Here is an 18,730-nt window from a genome sequence, read left to right on the forward strand (position 1 = left end):
AATATAAAATCAAGTTAAGATGAGGTCATACAGGTTAGGGTAGACCCTAAATTCAATGACTGATAGCTTTAATAAGGAGAGAAAAATTTGTACAAAGACACACTGAGGGGTGATGTCTATGTGAGGACAGGCAGAAATTGGGTCATGTAGCCACAAGCCAGGGATTGCCAAGGATTGCCAGCAATCACCAGTTGCCAGCAACTAAGAGGAGGCAAGGAAGTCTTCTTCCCTAAAGGCTTCAGAGGGAATGGAGCCCTAGTGGTACTTCAATTTTGGACTTCTAGTCTCCAGGACTGTGAGAGAATAAATTTCTTTTGTTTTAAGCCAAGTAGTTTATGGTAATTTGCTACAGCAGCCCTAATACAGCAAGGTTCAACAAGGACAGTATGAGAAAAAAAAGAAAAAAACATCATAGGCTAGTATCTCTTTTGAAAAGACCCAAAGGAAAAGAAAGACACAAAGGTTCTAAATAAAACAGTAGCCCCATTCCTCTTGAAAATAAATTGAATCCAGTAAGAAATTAAAAGTATACATCATGACTGCTAAATTAAGTTTATCCCAGGATATAAAAATGATTTAAATCATACAAAATGTATTCATTTAATTTACCACATTAACAACTTAAAGTAGAAAAGACTGGAGTGTTTGGATGGCTCATTTGGTTAAGCGTCTAACTCTTGGTTTTGGGTCAGGTCATGATCTCAGGGTGGTGAGATCAACCCGAGTCAGGCTCTGTGCTGGGTGTAGAGTCTGCTCAGGATTCTCTTCCTCCCTGTCCCTGTACCCCATCCCACTCTACTCACACACTCTCTCTCTCAAAAAAAAAAAAAAACAGAGAGAGGAAAAAAGATTTATGATTGTCTCAAGGGATGTAGAGTATTAAGCATCTGATAAAATCCAGCACACATTAATAAAAATTCTTAAGGAAATAATAGGCAGGAACATCTTTAAATTGCTAATGGGTGTCACCAATATCGCACAACAAACTCAATATTTAACGGTGAAAGATTTCCACAGGAACAACATAAGGATGTCTACCAGCACTGCATCTATGTAACTTTACACTTTAAAAAAGATAAATATGTCTATATATGTGTACATATAAACATTTATATGTTGTTTGTGTATACATAAGGATATATGTATATAAATATAAATGTATATATGTATGAATCACTTAAGTAATAATTGGGCAGGAAGTTTTCAGTACTCATGGATGATGTAACTAAACAGAAAATGCAAAGTGAATCTACAAAATTAGAATCAATAAGAGTTCAACACATCTGCTAGATTCAAGACAAAGATCCCAAAATTAATTAGGTTATTTTATAATAGCAACAATTTACTTGAATTTTTATAATTACAAAATATATCACTACTTTCTGGGAAGATAGAATAGTTTCATGAAGGGGAGGTGGGTTTCATGGATGTATTCATCAAAGTTGTATGGCTAAAATTTATATGTTTCTATGAATAGAAGTTCTATTTAAAAAAGAGAATTGAATATATAATGGTTAATGGAGGTGAGGCGTGGGTATAAGCATAGGTCATGTTTTTTAAATGGATAAGATAATGACCCCAAGGGGGAAAAAAAAATCTGTTCTGAGGGCGCAAAAAAAAAAATCCCTTACTCTTTTTATATATAAAGCACAAATATACACACAGTTCATATAGAGATAAAAGTATATCTGTGATATTAAAACAAATTGAATCAACTATATTTTCCAGAATTACAAATGACTTTACTTTATCCCAGGTCCAGAATTTAAGGCTGAAAGTAAAACAATGCAGTAGTTACTGTACTTTAACTACTGTTAAAGCATATGATATAGATACTTACTAAAAATAAACCTTCCAGTATTAAAAAGAAAATTAGACATAAGCACCCAATAAACTATCATTGCTCCAATGAGAGATACCAAGGAGAAAAGGAGACTCGACCATTGTCCAAAGGAGCCAAAATAGTATCTGCACACATCTGGATATTCCCAGGTAGTGGTATCCACTGATGCTAAATAAAAATAAAAGAATAAAATTAGGTGTTAATCGCCCATAATCATAATTAATTCAAAATACTTAATAAGATATTAAGAATATATTCCACCACCAGACATCAGACCATATAATCATATAATAGAAATTAAAAAATTATAGAACAAATACATACAAAGGTCAATAAAACAGTATAGATAATAAGTAAACTATAGTATGATATTATTTTGTAAATAATTAAAAAAATAATATATCAAGGCTAGACAAAAATCATGACTCTGAAGATATTATTCAATATTTGGCATACTTAAATAACCTACAAAGAAAAGTTTTCCTGAGTCATACTTTATACCACATGCCAATTTCAGACAATTGAGCTAAAAATTCAAAAATAACAGAAAAGTTAGAAGACAATGTAAAAATAGATCTTGAAAGGTTATTCTTTTCTATCAAATGAAGAAATAGAAATTACAATGGAAAAGATAGGTAGATATAAACAAACTCATATTATACAAAAGCCATTCAAATGTTGGATGGAAAAGAAAACTGACAAAAAATAATGGATAAAGGGCTAATGCCTACAATCATGCAAAGAACTTAGTAGATCTATAAGAGCACCAAGGACCTTGAGGATAAATGGGAAAAGGATACAAATAAATAATACAATAAAGAGAAAATATACCACTGCTTAACAGAGACCAAAAACAAAACAAAACAAAACAAAACAAAAAAAACCAAAAAAGGCAAAGCCTGGTCTCTTGATTCAAAATTGCAAAAGAGGGCACCCCGGTGGCGCAGCGGTTTAGTGCCGCCTGCAGCCCAGGATCTGATCCTGGAGACCGGGGACTGAGTCCTGCATCAGGCTCCCTGCATGGAGCCTGCTTCTACCTCTGCCTGTGTCTCTGCCTCTCAGTCTCTCTCTCTCTCTGAATAAATAAATTAAAAAAAAAAAGTTTAAAAAAAAACAACAAAACAAAACAAAATTGCAAAAGATTCACTAAAATAATGTAGGTCTATTTAGGTCCTAAACTACTTTAAAACAATCTAAAAAGGTATTTCCCTAATCTAGAATTTATAGAGAAGAGTAGAGGCAATGTATTATTAAACTTTGTGAATTCACTAAAATGGATATGTTCATATTCTCATATTTTTCTAGTTATATTTTCTACTTTTAGGTGATTCCAACATTTAGATCTCTTGGTAAGGAAATATCAAAAGTCACCATTAACCAATAAGAATCATAGAATTTTCTTTACTTTTTTAAAAAGATCTATTCATTTGGAGAGAGAGAGCAGGAGAAAGGGAAAATTCTGAGGTAGATTCCCTGCTGAGCATGGAGCCCAACGTGGGGCCTGAACCTTAAGATCATGACCTGAGGGATCCCTGGGTGGTGCGGCGGTTCGGCGCCTGCCTTTGGCCCAGGGCGCGATCCTGGAGACCCGGGATCGAGTCCCACATCGGGCTCCCGGTGCATGGAGCCTGCTTCTCCCTCTGCCTGTGTCTCTGCCTCTCTCTCTCTCTCTCTGTGACTATCATAAATAAATAATAATAATAAAAAATTAAAAAAAAAAAAAAAGATCATGACCTGAGCTGAAATCAAGAGTCGGATGCTTAACTTACGCAGGCCACCCAAGGACCCTAGAATCACAGAATTCTCGATTTAGTTCTGGAAAAGACTTAGGACTACAAACCTCTCTGAATTTCAAAGGAGGTCACTAATACATTGACTTATCAGTTCAGTTGAATGCTACACATTAGAGAAGTAAATTCTTTAGGCACAAAATATTTAACACAGGTGTTAACACACATGTACACATTAGTGATCTACTTCAACAAGAAATACTTATCAATATCCAAATTGTTATTCTATTTTCACCATGGCAATCTCTTACATATCATAGCTCGTGATTTCACTACTCTGTAGCAGCAATAAAGTGTTAAAATGCCCATCAGCATGATGACACACATTCCAGTAGTAAAGCCAGCCTGTTTAAAAAAATATAGAACATATATTATCATGTCAGAATGAATGCATATGCAAAAATATTAAACACTAAATAATTATGATAAAAACATGACAATGTTAAATTATGTATTTTCTTTACTAAATGTTGTATAGATTTATTAAAACCCCTGTTGTAAAACTTACAATATAAAGAGAAAATAATTCAGGCAAAAAATGCGCTGAAAAATTATATTACCTGTTTTATGCCCCAAGGAATACTTAGTATAGATGTTCCCATCATGGTATTCCAAATCATAAAACTGAAAACACAGAGTAATAGCAGTAAATATATGGAGTCTGACTCTTTAAACATTTTAATTAAGATAAAAATTTAAATAACCAGTATTTTTCACTTACATATAGTTTAAGTTATGCTCCAAAAAGAAGTTTTACTCACATGGTTACTAAACTGGTGTTTTTACCATATCCTTCAGTGTAACTTTGAAGTTTATAAGCAGAACCCAACGGACTATATACATAGCACTCTTCTGGAGCTGGAACTACATGATCTGGGGCAATCTAGTAAAAGAAGAAATGTCACAAGAGACATGTTAGAACCAGTAAATGTGCAAAATAGGATATTTTCTATTCATCACAATACCTGACTCTAGACACAATTCTAAATATTGTGAACAAACAGCATGTATTCCTGATTAATGAATATAAAAAACCCTTTCCAAATGTAGTAGAAGATCTAAAGGACCAAGAGTTTAAAGAATAAAAGCAATAAAATGTTCATGTGAAATGACAATTTTTAAAATATGCAAATGTCAAAATATCTTTCTCTTTATTTTCAGGATAAAGAAAGAAGAGTCAGCAAAGAGTGAGATTAAGGAAATCTGGATGGAGGAGATTTAGGCCTAAAGTGAGGGGAATTCCAAGAATCAGGGTAGTTTTAGAAAAGAGATAGGTAACAAACTCAAATCATAAAGAACTGACCTGTCAATACAAGGTAAAGAAAGAAAATATAAATACAGACCATTCTTTCAAATGCTTACTAAAAGCATTTAAAAAGTAGAAGATAAAAGTGAGCTAACATAGCCTAAAGGAAGGCAAAGCAAGGATTTTTTTTTTTTAAAGATTTTATATATTCGGGGATCCCTGGGTGGCACAGCAGTTTGGCGCCTGCCTTTGGCCCAGGGCGCGATCCTGGAGACCCGGGATCGAATCCCACGTCGGGCTCCCGGTGCATGGAGTCTGCTTCTCCCTCTGCCTGTGTCTCTGCCTCTCTCTCTCTCTGTGACTATCATAAATAAATTAAAAAAAAAAAAGATTTTATATATTCATTCATGAGAGACAGAGAGAGAGATGCAGAGACATAGATGGAGGGAGAAGCAGGCTCCTCGATCCCCGGACCTGGGATCACACTCTGAGCCGAAGGCAGATGCTCAACTGCTGAGCCACCCAGGTGTCCCCGAAGCAAGGATTCTTAAAGATGGATATTGTAATCAAAGTGCAAGGAGCCAAGAGAGAGGTTGGAGACACAAAGAACGACTGAATAGATACGTATTTCTTATACATAGCTCTTTTTTTTTTTTTTAAAAAGATTTTATTTATTCATTCATGAGAGAGACACAGAGAGATAGAGAGAGAGGCAGAGACACAGGCAGAGGGAGAAGCAGGCATCATACAAAGAGCCTGACGTGGGACTCGATCCAGGGTCTCCAGGCTCACGCCCTGGGCTGCAGGTGGTGTCAAACCGCTGCGCCACCAGGACTGCCCCTTATACATAGCTCTTATCACTCAAACATATCTTCTGAATTCTACCTCCCTAGAGAGAGAAAAAAATTAGTCTACTGGAAGAATTCTGCCCACCTCCCCGAGAATAGTACTCTGAAAACATGTAGTCCTATACACAGTAGTAAAGACGTGGGAGCTGACTGGTATAAATCAGCAATCTTTTCTCTTTAAATCAATTCATTCATTCATTCATTGTGTGAGTTGGGGGAGGGCAGAGGGAGAAGGAGAGAGAGAATCTCAAGTAGATTCCATACTGAGCCCAGAGCCCATGTGGTGCTCCATCTCACTACGCTGAGCCAAAACCAAGAGTTGGACATTTAGCTGACTGAGCCACCCAGGCACCCCCTCCCTTTTTTCTTCTTTTTTAAAAGTAGGCTCCATGTCTAACATGAAGGCCATCAGAGTCTGAACTCATGACCCTGAGATGAAGACCTGAGCTGGGCTGAGGAGTCAGAGGCTTAATGGACTGAACCACACAGGTGCCCCTCAATAATCTTTTATATTTAGCACCTACTATGCATATTTTCAACCCTGTGCTAGCTTTAATGTTCAAAAAAAAAAAACAAAACCCAAAAACAATACAGTCCACAATTTTAGGAAGCTTAAATTCCAGCTGGAAGACATATGAAGCAATTAGATAAGGCTATAAGAGAGAAAAAATTAAGTTTGGGATACCGTATTGTAGGAATGACAAAAAATTAACAGGGACTAGAATAGTTGGGGAAGATGTCAAGGAAGTGATGGAATACTGGGCCTCAGTAGGTAGACAGGATATGGACTGGCAGAAAAAGAAAAAGTGTCAAGTTCTTCTCTATGCATATAATTTGTAGTATCTTGTGGGTAAAAAATGTCTTGAATGCTATGCCTCGTGTGGCTTTGGAAACAACTATTTCTGAGAGCTAAAAAAGCATATATGGAAATGGGTCTGCTGGCATCTCTTTTACCCTTAATGCTCCTGGGTCTGAGTTCGATTATCTTCTTCAAGGGAATAAAAAGAAAACAGGGGAGGGACCATATCTGCATCAGGCAGGAGATAAACCAGGATACCTAGCAAAGTTTAGAAAAAGTGAAAATCAAAAGTTACAAAAGGCAGGGTAGAAGAAGCTCAAGGTTAAGAAGTTGCAGATTCTTAAGAGACATAGACAAAATGGAGAATTGGATTCCATACTCTGGCAGTAATTTAGGGCAGTGCTTTTCTTCCTTCCTTTCTTCTTCTTCTTCTTTTTTTTTTTTTTTTTTTAAAGGATTTTATTTATTTATTTGAGAGAGAGATAGAGAAAGCAAGAGAGTGAGCACGACCTGGAACAGGGGAGAGGGAAAGGGAGGAGCAGACTCCCTGCTGAGCACAGAGCCCAATGCGGAACTTGATCCCAGGATCCTGGGATCTTGACCTGAGCTAAAGGCAGACACTCAACTGACTGAGCCACTCAGGAGTAGGGCAGTGCTTTTCAAACTTGAATTTTCCTGTGACTGACACAGGGATATTGTTAAACACAGATTATGATTCAGTAGGTCTAGAGTAAGGACTGAGATTCTGCATTTTTAGTAAGTTCTCACTGATGCCAATATTGCTGGCCTCTGTAGGACGCATTTTTATTTACAAGGATCTAGATGTTGGCAGTCAAATAATTTTCTTCTTTCCTGCATTTTAGAATAAAAATAATAAGATAATTGAGGAAATTTTCAGAATTAAGAAGATATAACTCTGTAAAATCCTGAGACATGTGGTCTCACTGTTCTTCCCTTAAAAATCTTCAGAAAAATAATTTTGGAATTCTCAGGAAATGAGCCTGGATGTATACATACATTCATTAAAAATGGTTATGTCTCACTGTTAACTTTAGATCACTGTTTATATATTTTGATTACTAGAGTCATCTCAACTGTCAGTTAACAAAAGCTATTCAACTTGATGTATAATGCTGACTTAATTTTCAAGCAAACAATGTCCATTCAGGCCTAGACTGGCCCAGCTGGTATCTCTGACGTTTATTTCGACAAGTAGAGCCTCAGAGGTCTGAATTAGACTCAGAGATACTGGATTACTTCTACTCCAGAGGGCTTAGATAATTCTGTTATAGAACCAAGACTTTACTACAAGTACTGATATAAAGGCCTAAGGCAGGAAAAAAATGAAAAAAAAAAATTGGGGAAAAAAATGACCCCACCCAGAACACTTTGGAGGTCATTACTTTGGCTATACAAAAAGAGATCTTAATAACTCACAATGCTTTAAATGAGGTATCTAGGTTCAAGAGATATCCCAATCCTTGCCCCTCAGTATACATCTAAAGAATGTTGGTTCCTTTCTCTTCTTTTTATTACCTATAAAAATATCATTTTTTCCACCAAGAATGTTTTCATTTTTCTTTAAGCTTTCAAGTTTCTGAATATCTCATAAGCAACCAAATTACTTCCAATATAATTTTTGATCCTAAAATAATAATATAGATTTTAGAAGATCAAGAGTTAACAACTATGGCCCATGGTCAAATCTGGCCTTCAACCTGATATTTTACAGCCTCTTTGCTAAGAATTTTTTTTTCTTTAAGCTTTTATTTATTCATGAGAGAGGCAGAGACACAGGCAGAGCTATTAGAACTGGGGACTAGCAGAATTTAATCCAACAAATTTCTTAGGCTGTTGTCAATAGAGAGAGATTGTTTCAAATCTCTGTCATGCTTGATAAGAATGAACTAGCCTGAGATGTAAGACATGTACTAATTAATTACTATCTTGATTTTCCATGATGCTATCCTTGGAATTTGGCCAGCAAAAAGTTCAATCACTGGGAGTTTCCTTGGCTCATGTTGTTCACTGTTCATTTCAACTTAACCTTAGACAATTAGCAATGTTTGCCCCTTACCAGAGCCTTGTCTGCAGGAGCGGTGAGGCGGCTGTAGTAATGAATCCTCTTGTTCATGGCAGAGGCATGGTCGCTAACCCTCTGAATGACATCATTCACATTGACGATGTTTGTGGGCTCTATACAGAAAGGCCTAAAGAAGGGAATATACACTTGACAAAGAACATTCAGCCAGAGTTTCTGGAAGGCAGCCACTGAAGAAAATAACTTCTTGTCCTCCATTAGAAATGGGATGAACCAAGGCAAGGCATTCACTTCTCACTTTTGGTGGGAAAAGAAAAAGTCACAAAAGAAGTTTTATCCAAACCACAGACTAAGCTTTTTTCTCATAATACTATTATAAACACACTTTTCTAATCTCTAGGAATTTAGCAATAGAAGAGATATAACAGAAAGAGCTTCAATCAGTTATTAAAAAGAAGTATAGCAGCTGTCAGTTTTCAACAATGAAATTTAGACCCACACAGCTTTGAATATTCTCTCAAAAAGCTTTTGGCCCTAAATCAAAGAAATTATTGTCATAAATGTTCCTCTACTAAAGAGTCTCCACTCCTTTATGGGCCTAAGTTATTTCCTCTGACAAATAAAATATCTACTTCTTGGTTCATGTACTAAAGATTAGTGATCTCAACCACTTCCCTTGTGAAACTTGTCCAAAGTGCTATCAAATGGAACATCAAGACATTAGAGATATTTTGCCTCATTCTACTTTTCTTGGACTTCAATAACAAATCCCATTATGCTATTATTCATGTGTATGCTTCTTTCCCATAACTGTGTCTCAATCAACTGCAGATTCTGGTTTTCAATCATCATTTTCAGCCATTAACCTTGCCAGTTCCTTACCAAAACTTCCTCAATCTGCCTTCTAAGCTTCCAGTAACATACTCCAAAACTGAAAGACCAGGCAGAAAGGAGTGCCTTCCTCCACTGACTCTCAAATCCCTCAAAGTCACAAATAATACTGTGCCCCAAAGTACCTATATTTTACTTCCAGATTATACACAGATCCAAATAATGAAGGAAAAAAACCCTAGATTTCTCTGGTTCCATATAATTCTTCTATACTTACATTCTGAAACAAGTTTAAAATTTATGTTAGTCATAGCTGTAATCATGACAGTATGGTACTGGTGCAAAAATAGACACACAGATCCATGGAACAGAATAGAGAACCCAGAAATGGGGCCTCACCTCTATGGTCAACTAATACTCAACAAAGCAGGAAAGACAGTTTCTTCAACAAATGATGTGGGGAAAATTGGACAGCCACGGGCAGAAAAATGACACTGGACCACTTTCTTACATCATACACTAAAATAAACTCCAAATGGAGTTTGTGGATTCCTGCCTAAATGTGAGGAATCCATCAAAATCCTAGAGAAGAACATAGGCAGCAACCTCTTTGACCTCAGCCACAGCAACTTCTTATTAGACACATCATCTTCAAAGGCAAGGGAAACAAAAGCAAAAATGGGGACCTCATCAAGATAAAACTTTTGTACAGCAAACAGTTGACAAAACTAAAAGGCAACCTGCAGAATGGGAGAAGATATTTGGAAAGGTCTTAACAGATAAAAGGGTAGTATTCAAAATCTATAAAAAACTTATCAAACTCAACACTCAAAATTACAAAAAAAAATCCAGTCAATGGGACACCCAGGTGGCTCAGTGGTTGAGCGCCTGCCTTCGGTCCAAGGTGTTATCCTGAAGTACTGGAATCGAGTCCCACATCAGGCTCCCTACATGGAGCTTGCTTCTCCCTCTGCCTGTTGTCTCTGCCTCTCTCTCTCTCTGTCTCTCATGAATAAATAAATAAAGTCTTAAAAAAAAAATCCAGCCAAGAAATGGGCAGAAGACATGAATAGACATTTCTCCAAAGACATACAAACGGCCAATAGATACATGAAAAAATGCTCAACATCACTCGGCCTTCATGGAAATATAAATCAAAACCACAATGAGAGGGGCATCTGAATGGCTCAGGGGTTGAGAGCCTGCCTTTGGTTCAGTGCATGATCCCAGGGTCCTTGTATCAGGTCCCGGATCAGGTTCTCCACAGGGAGCCCGCCTCTCCCTCTGCCTATGTCTCTGCCTCTCTCCCTGTGTCTCTCATGAATAAATAAAATCTTAAAATTAAAAAAAAAAAAAAACTCACAATGAGATACCACCTCATACTGGTCAGAATGGCTAAAATTAACTCAGGAAATGACAGATAACTGGCAAGGATGTGGAGAAAGGGGTACCCTCTTATACTGTTAGTGGGAATGCAAACTCTTGCAGCCACTCTGGAAGACAGCATGGGGGTGCCTCAAAAAGTTGAAAATACAGGCACCTGGGTAGCTCAGTTGGTTAAGTTTCTGCCTTCAGGTCATGATCCAAGATCCTGGGATCAAGTCTCACATCAGACTCCCTGCTTCTCCCACTCCCCCTGCTTGTGCACTCTCTTTCTGTTAAAAACAAACAAACAAACAAACCTTAAAAAAAAAAAAAGTTAAAAATAGAGCTACACTATGACCCAGCAATTGCACTATTAGGTACTTATCCAAATGATACAAACATAGTGATTTGAAGGGGCACATGTATCCCAATGTTTATAGCAGCAATGTCCACAACAGCCAAACTATAGAAAGAGCCTAGATGTCCACTGAAAGATAAATAGATAAAGAAGATGTGGTAGATATATATACAATGGAATATTACTCAGCCATCAAAAAATAACAGAATCTGGCCATTTCCATCAACATGGATGGAACTAGAGGGTATTATCTAAGCAAAATAAGTCAGAGAAAGACAAATATCATGTGATTTCACTCATACATGAATTTAAGAAACAAAACATGAACATAGGAGAAGGGAAGGAAAAATAAGATGAAAACGGAGACAGAGATAAGCCTTAAGAGACTCTTAGCTATAGGAAACAAACTGAGGGTTGCTAGAGGGGAGGTAGGTGGGGAGATGGGGTAACTGGGTAACGGGTATTAAGGAAGGCCCTTGATGGAATGTGCACCGGGTGTTATATGCAACTGATGAATCACTAACTTCTACCTCTGAAACTAATGCTACACCGTACATTAATTAAATCAAATTTATTTTTTTATTTTTTTATTTAATTTTTATTTATTTATGATAGTCACAGAGAGAGAGGCAGAGACATAGGCAGAGGGAGAAGCAGGCTCCATGCACTGGGAGCCCGATGTGGGATTCGATCCCGGGTCTTCAGGATCGCACCCTGGGCCAAAGGCAGGCGCCAAACCGCTGCGCCACCCAGGGATCCCTATTTTTTTTATTTTTTTAAAGACTTCTTATTTATTCATGAGAGACACAGAGGGAGAGGCAGAGACATAGGCAGAGGGAGAAGCAGGCTTCCCGTGGGGACCCTGATGTGAGACTCAATCCCAGGACCCTGGGATCATGCCCTGAGCTGAAGGCAGATGCTTTACCACTGAGCGACCCAGGTGCCCGAATTAAATCAAATTTAAATAAAAAAATTTATGTTAGTCATTTCTAGAGACTAATCTGATCTTATGGAAGGAAGTACCTGAAAAATCAAGTGACTGAAATTTTAGTTTCGGCTATTTTCCCCACTACTAGATATTAAAGAAATGGTAGTATAAATGTTAAATTTAATCTTATCGCTTGTTAGTATACAGAATCTCTGAATCTTTCTTTTGATATTTACTCTCCACCACAGTATCTAAATAGGAAAGGTACTCTCCAGTTCAATCCAACAAATATCTTAAAGTTGAGCACTTACTAGAGCAAATATGTGGATATAGAGATCAACATAACAATCTATTTATACTAAGGGATTTCAATAAATCTGAAAGGGATATAAAGAAAATGAAAGTGTCAGAGGCTAAGTAAATTATACCTAGTTATAAATCTGGTAGCCTTAGATAACTAACTACAGACCCTCGCAAAGCATCACAGTGTTCTATATAATTTGTATATTTACTGTGACAGCAGTACTAAAAAGCAACGCAAAAATATTTATATCCAGGAGACAGTTTAATCAGATCTGGGGTCACAATCTACAGAGCATTCGTTTCTTTTTTTGCAAGAATGATACCCCACAAAATTCAAGAAAGAGTTACAGCTTTAATGCCAACATAAAGCATAAAGCAGAGATTGTAACTAATCAAGGATAACTAAAAGAGACTAACAAGTATGATATTAATAAGAGGTGTGGAGGTTCTACTGGTAGCTTTTTACTCTAAAAATTCAACAGTATTAATATCAACCACTAAGTTGGCTTGAAGGACTGCTGAAAAGCAGTCCAGGAAGTGCTACATTTTTTGGCTCCTGGCCTCTAACAGAAGTGTTAACGGTACCAGTTTAGTTGGCTTGGGTACTCTGAGAACAGAATGACTCTGAAAGTTCTTCTTTTCCAACAGTTTTCATCGAGATGCTGAGTGCCTGTTCAAACAAATATTTTGGAATCTTTTCAAAACAGATTCTCTTTTAAAAATAAAGAAACTATCCATCCAATAATAATCCAAATTATTAGAAACATATGCTTAAAGCTCCATCTGAGAGAGCAAAATATATAAATTACATTTCTAAATTGAACTTCAGTTGGCTCTGAAAACACTTTTAAGATTAATAAATACAGAACAATATTAAGAGTAAAATATTTTTGAAACTTGGGCTTTTTCTTTTGAACATGGTTTCATATGACTGCTCCCTATCAGTGTTATTTCCTATTTGAAATGTAGCTCAACTGTGCAGAAGTAAAAATAAACTAAGATATTTTATGTAGAAGTTATATTTGTTTTACTTTATAAATATGTATGATCATACTACAGAAAAAACACTTCTAACATTTAGCAAAATTTTTAAAATATTTAAAAATGTAACTCAAAATTCTATATTTTTATTTAATACTCTTATAAACAGAGAAACATTATTTCTACCTAACACCTTTTCAAAGTTCCACTCCTTAAATTCCTTAAAAATTTTTGGCTTTTAAATCTATCTCCACCCGTCTACAGACCAGTTATGCTTCTCTGAAGTTTAATAACTCAATCCCATGATTAAGGTTCATACTCAATATGAAGACCTATGACTTAAAGATGTTCCTTTATTCACATCTCTGTGAAAGCTGAAGCACTCCAACATCTGCTAGATTGGGGTAGTTTGTTAAGAAATGAAAAGGGAATCAAATATTCAAAAATCTCAAGCAAATAAACATTCAAAATAATGAGTCTGCTATACGTGTTTCTTACATGTTTCTTCCTGCTTGGTAAAATGCTACAGTAAAACGATAGGTCGGATACGCAGCTTTTCAATAAAGACAGAAAAGAAGTTAAGCAAGCCATTGTACCTAGAAATTCCTTGCTGCTACAATAAAAATATTGGTGACCTCTAGCTTGCTAATGTGTTTCTCACTTCCTCTGTTGTACAACATCCTTTTTCACAAAAACCCTCTTTACACTCCAATTTCACTCAATATTATCAAAGGCTGGGCCTAAGGATTTTCTCTATAATGGTTAATTAATTTGTACTGGTTCTCAAGTTTTTTAAATATTACTTAAGTACTAAGCAAATATTAAGCATTGTTCTAAATGTTTAACAATCAATAAGATATAGAACTTACAGGATCATAATCTGCTAGAAGGTAAGCAATTCCAATCCCGAAGCAAAAAGAGAGAGAGTACTTATGAACAACAGTGGAAGCAAAAAAGAGTGAACAGAGTTGTGTGGTGCTAGGTATGTGCAGTGTACTATGGGATCAAACAGAAGGAGAAGCTAAACCATGTCTGGCAGATCACTGAGGAAGTTACAGCTGAGCTGAATCCTAAAAGATACAGTCAGTCAGGTATGGGAAAAAGAAGGAATGAAATAGTGTTTCCAAAAATGTATTTCCATGTAGAAAGAACCAGGAGAGTGAGCATGATGTATTTTTGAAACTCTAAGGAGTAGAAAGAAAAGTGGTAAGACATGAGGTAAACTTGGACGAGGACATGGAGGACTTCACATCCAACAAAGGATATGATACTAAAGGGAAGAACCCCTAGTTTCCATCTCCTTTGTCGATTCCTTCTCCAAATCCAACCCTCAAATAATCAGAGTAACCCAGAGTTTAATCCACTGACATTTTCTCTTTATCTAGACTCAATCTCTTGGTGGACCCATCTAGTCATGTAAATTTAAATATCATGTATATGCTAATAGTACTCTAACTATTATCTTTAGCCCAAACTCCTGATTCATATTATCAGACTGCTTTTGCCACCCCATCTCCTCCACCCTATCTCTTGGACCTCACTGCTTACCACACTAAACACACTAGGCTCCTGACAATTCCTGAAACACTACAAGCATGCACCTACTCCAGGACCTTTGTTACTAATTTCAAGTAAAAACAAAGTCTCTGAAAGCCTTTCCCCTAGATATCTGCATGGCTTACTTCTTTACTTCTTTCAATTCTTTCTTCACTTGAGGAATGAGGTATTTAGATACCCTTGACAGCACAGCTAAAATTTCAACCCATCTTTCTACCTTTGTCATTTCATGTCATTTCATGTCATTTCTCTGCTTTACAGTATCTCCTTAGCATTTATACTAATACAACATATACTTATTTATTATTGGTTGCTTCCAGTAAACATAAGTTCCACAAAAGTAAGGATTTTTGTCAATGTGGTCACTCCCATATTTTCCCATAGTTCTTGGCATATCATAAAAGCTCATTAGAATATGGTGCGTAAAATATGGTGTATCATTTTAAGAAAAATTCTATTTTGAAATGATTTTTAAAAAGTAAACTCTACCCCCAACATGGGGCTCAAACTCATGATCTGAAGATGAAGAGTTACATGTTCCATCAACTGAGCCAATCAGGTGTCCCAACATTTTGAAGTAATTTAGAGTCACAAAGAAGTTAGAAAAATAGTACAGAGAGTTCCCCAATGTCAATATCCTCAATAACCATAGTATAATCATCAAAATCTATATTACTTTTACAATTAGCAAAAAAGTTAATGAAAAATTATGGGGAAAATTCTTTCAATTTTTCTGTAGGTTTACTATTTAAAATAAAAAAAATATTTAAAATAAAACTTGGGGGAGAAATGATGGAGGGAGTAACCAAAGTGTCAAATACAAATACAAAATGAGAAATAACCTGTACAAAAGTTAATTTAGTATGTTAGTGTGTTTTCCTCAAACCAATTAAAAATTTTTCAGGAGGACAGAATGATTAACTGTGTCAAATGCTACTCCTAAGTCAAATGAGATGAGAACTGATCAATGAAATGCCCACTGGTGATAGTGATAGGAGCAGTTTTAGTGGAGTAGCAAGGCAAAAGCCTGTCTGAATTAGGTTCAAGGGAAAAACTGGATACGGTGAGTATAAATAATCCTTACAAAGAGTTTTCTGTAAAAAAGAGTGAAAGAAATGTAGTAGTAGCTAAGGAGTTAAGTTTAAGTACTACAGAAAGCATTAAAAAAATATAACAAATACAATAATCACCCATAATCCCACAATGAGTAGTTATTAATAACACTGGCCAACCTCATTCTCCTGTAGGAAAAATGAGATTCCATTAAATGTTCACCAGAATTGCTGAAATTTTTAAACCTGACAATACCAAGCACTAGCAGGAGTAATGGAAACTCTTACTATAGTGGGAATGCAAACTGGTTTAAACTCCTGTAGAAAAAGAGTTTGGCATTATCTAGTTAAGATGAATATACACATACATATATCCTTGGTAAGTTCTTGCACATGTATGCTAAGACAAACATACAGTAATGTTTATAAGAATGCTATTTGTAAGAACTCCACTGGAGACAACCTAAATGTCCAACAACAGTAGAATGTATATATGTAAACTTCAAATACTCACAGAATAAAATATCAGAAAGCATGGGAAAGAACTATTGTTACATTCAACTTGGATGGAAATTACAATGCTGAACAAAAATTCTAAAATAATACATATAGAATGATCTCATTGACATAAAGTACTCAAAAAGGTAAAAATGAATTCAGTATTTAGGGATGCAAAAACAATAAAGAAAAGTAGGGAAATGGTCATACAAATGTCAGGAGAATGGTTACCTGTAGGGAGGAAGGAAAATGTGTTTGGTGAAGGATCTATGAGAACTTCTGGGGTGCTGCTGTTTCTATACCTTGGTGTTGCTTGCACTGGTGTTGGCTTTATAATTATTCTTTAAATTGTACATATAGGGGCACCTGGGTGGCTCTGTTGGTTAAGTGTCTGTCTCTGGCTCAGGTGATGATCTCAGGGTCCTGGGATGGAGTCCAGCAGCACCTTGTTGGGCTCCCTGCTCAGCAGGGAGTTTCCTCCCCCCCCCTTCTTTGCCCCTCCCCCTGCTTGTTCTCTCTCTCTTAAATAAATCTAAATAAATCTTTAAAAAAATTAAATTGTACATATATGTCAAATAGTCTTCTGTATATATATCATGTGATAAAAGACTTTTAAAAAATATTTTATTTATTTGAGCAAGAGAGAGTGTGTGTATGCAAGAGATGGAGAGAGAGAGAGAAATGAGTGGGACCTTTACAAAAAAAGGTTTGCCACCTCCTGCCATAGACCACTGAAAGTCTCCTTAGGGACTTAAATTAGAGATGGAGAAGTAGGACTTCTATTCCCTCTTCCTGGTAGGTAGAGAGGGTAAGCAGGGAGGAGGCTTCATGCCCTTGCCACATCTGTCATGGAGCACTGAATAGGTTTTCTCTTTAGAAATGTTTGTAACTAGATGTTAGTAAACTTCATCCAGCTTAATCCTTTAGAAAATCTACCACCTACATATTACAAACAAAACAAAAATCAAACAAAAGAACTTCAACCTCAGTCAAAACACATGATCACAACAGATGTTCTTACCCAGAGCAGTGCCTGCACAGAAAGCCCCCAAAACACCTAGCCATCAGTACTACAAATGGCCTCATTGTATTCCTGGCTGGGCTCAGCCAGACCCTACAGCACAGTTACTCACAGGGATATAATTCCACAGGGTTCTTGGTAATGCTGGCTTAGGATGGGATAAACCAGTATTTTTCCTAATGTAAAATAAGTACTGAGTTAAAAAAAAAAAAAAGTTAAAATCAAAATATTTATAACTGCTCATCATAGTGCTTTCTTTTTTCAGTGTGTGTCTATCTCCTTCCCTGGAGGTAGGTAGGGGCTGTGTTTGAGTACAGTACAGGAACTTAGTGAATGTTTGCTAACTAAAGAAAACAATATAAGAAGGATAGGAGGAGGGAAGTGGAAAGGGGGGGATAAAGACATAGGAGGCAGGCAGGGAGACAGCTAGGCAATAATAGGCATTAGGAATGAATTTAAACTGAATGAGTAGTATAGTAAATTATATATACTATGTGACCTCAAAAAAAATCATAGAAAAGAAGGACAAGATGAAATATATCAAAATATTTCAATAATGCTTGCCTCTGTGCAATGGAATTTATTTCTTTATGCTTCTATTTTTGTCAGAAACTTCCTCATACCCACCAAAAAATCCCCACTACGTAGAGAAAAAACATGATCTGTATCATTCCACAGAAGCACAGTGATTCAAACAATGCCTTTAAGAAAATGGGTTTTCATTTTGAATATACTACTTTAATCCTAAATTATAGAAATGCCATTTTTCCTTTTCTTTTTAAAAAGATTTTTATTTATTTATTTATTTATTTGAGAGGGAGAGAGTCTGAGCGCTGGGGGGTAGGTGGTGGTGGTGGTGGTGGTGGTGGTGGTGAGGAGCAGACCCTGTGCTGCTGAGCAGGGAGCCCAATGTGGGGCTCGATCCCAGGACCCAGGGATCATAACTTGAGCTGAAGGCAGACACTTAACCAACTGAGCCACTGAGGCACTCCTGAATGCTATACTTTCTGAATAACTTGGTTCTCATTATAAAAGTACTATACTGCCCATAATGAAGATAATATATAAGTTATAGAGGAAAATGAAAACCATTCATTAGAAAAAAATCATTTCATATTTTGATGCATTTCCAAATGCACATAGACTCACATACACGTTTGTAAGCATTTAGTAAAAAGGTGTTCCATTTTAGAAAAGTAAGAGCCGAGAAGAAAGGTGGGAAAAGTGGACAGGAGAGGGAAGAGAATAGGAGGAAAAAGGAACAGAGGG

The 18,730-nt window shown here is 36.4% G+C and overlaps 1 protein-coding gene across 5 annotated transcripts in view; it reads right to left on the reverse strand.

The window, feature by feature from the left end:
- SLC38A9 (solute carrier family 38 member 9) overlaps nt 1–18,730 on the reverse strand; it is an 83,019-nt gene that overhangs the window by 46,198 nt on the left and 18,091 nt on the right. Inside the window, exons 1-6 of one of the 5 annotated variants that reach the window (XM_041766932.1) lie at nt 12,938–12,960; nt 8,604–8,864; nt 4,395–4,516; nt 4,194–4,257; nt 3,885–3,978; nt 1,841–2,011 (exon numbers count right to left, since the gene is read on the reverse strand). In XM_041766932.1, coding sequence (XP_041622866.1) covers nt 1,841–2,011; nt 3,885–3,978; nt 4,194–4,257; nt 4,395–4,516; nt 8,604–8,825 — 673 coding nt within the window. In that variant the 5' untranslated portion in view covers nt 8,826–8,864; nt 12,938–12,960. Of the gene's footprint in view, nt 1–1,840; nt 2,012–3,884; nt 3,979–4,193; nt 4,258–4,394; nt 4,517–8,603; nt 8,865–12,937; nt 12,961–18,730 lie in introns of those variants that run through there. The other 4 variants (XM_041766930.1, XM_041766931.1, XM_041766933.1 and 1 more) reach the window with 4 other exon arrangements.

This window comes from Vulpes lagopus, chromosome 8, assembly GCF_018345385.1.
Source record: "Vulpes lagopus strain Blue_001 chromosome 8, ASM1834538v1, whole genome shotgun sequence".
NCBI lineage: Eukaryota > Metazoa > Chordata > Mammalia > Carnivora > Canidae > Vulpes > Vulpes lagopus.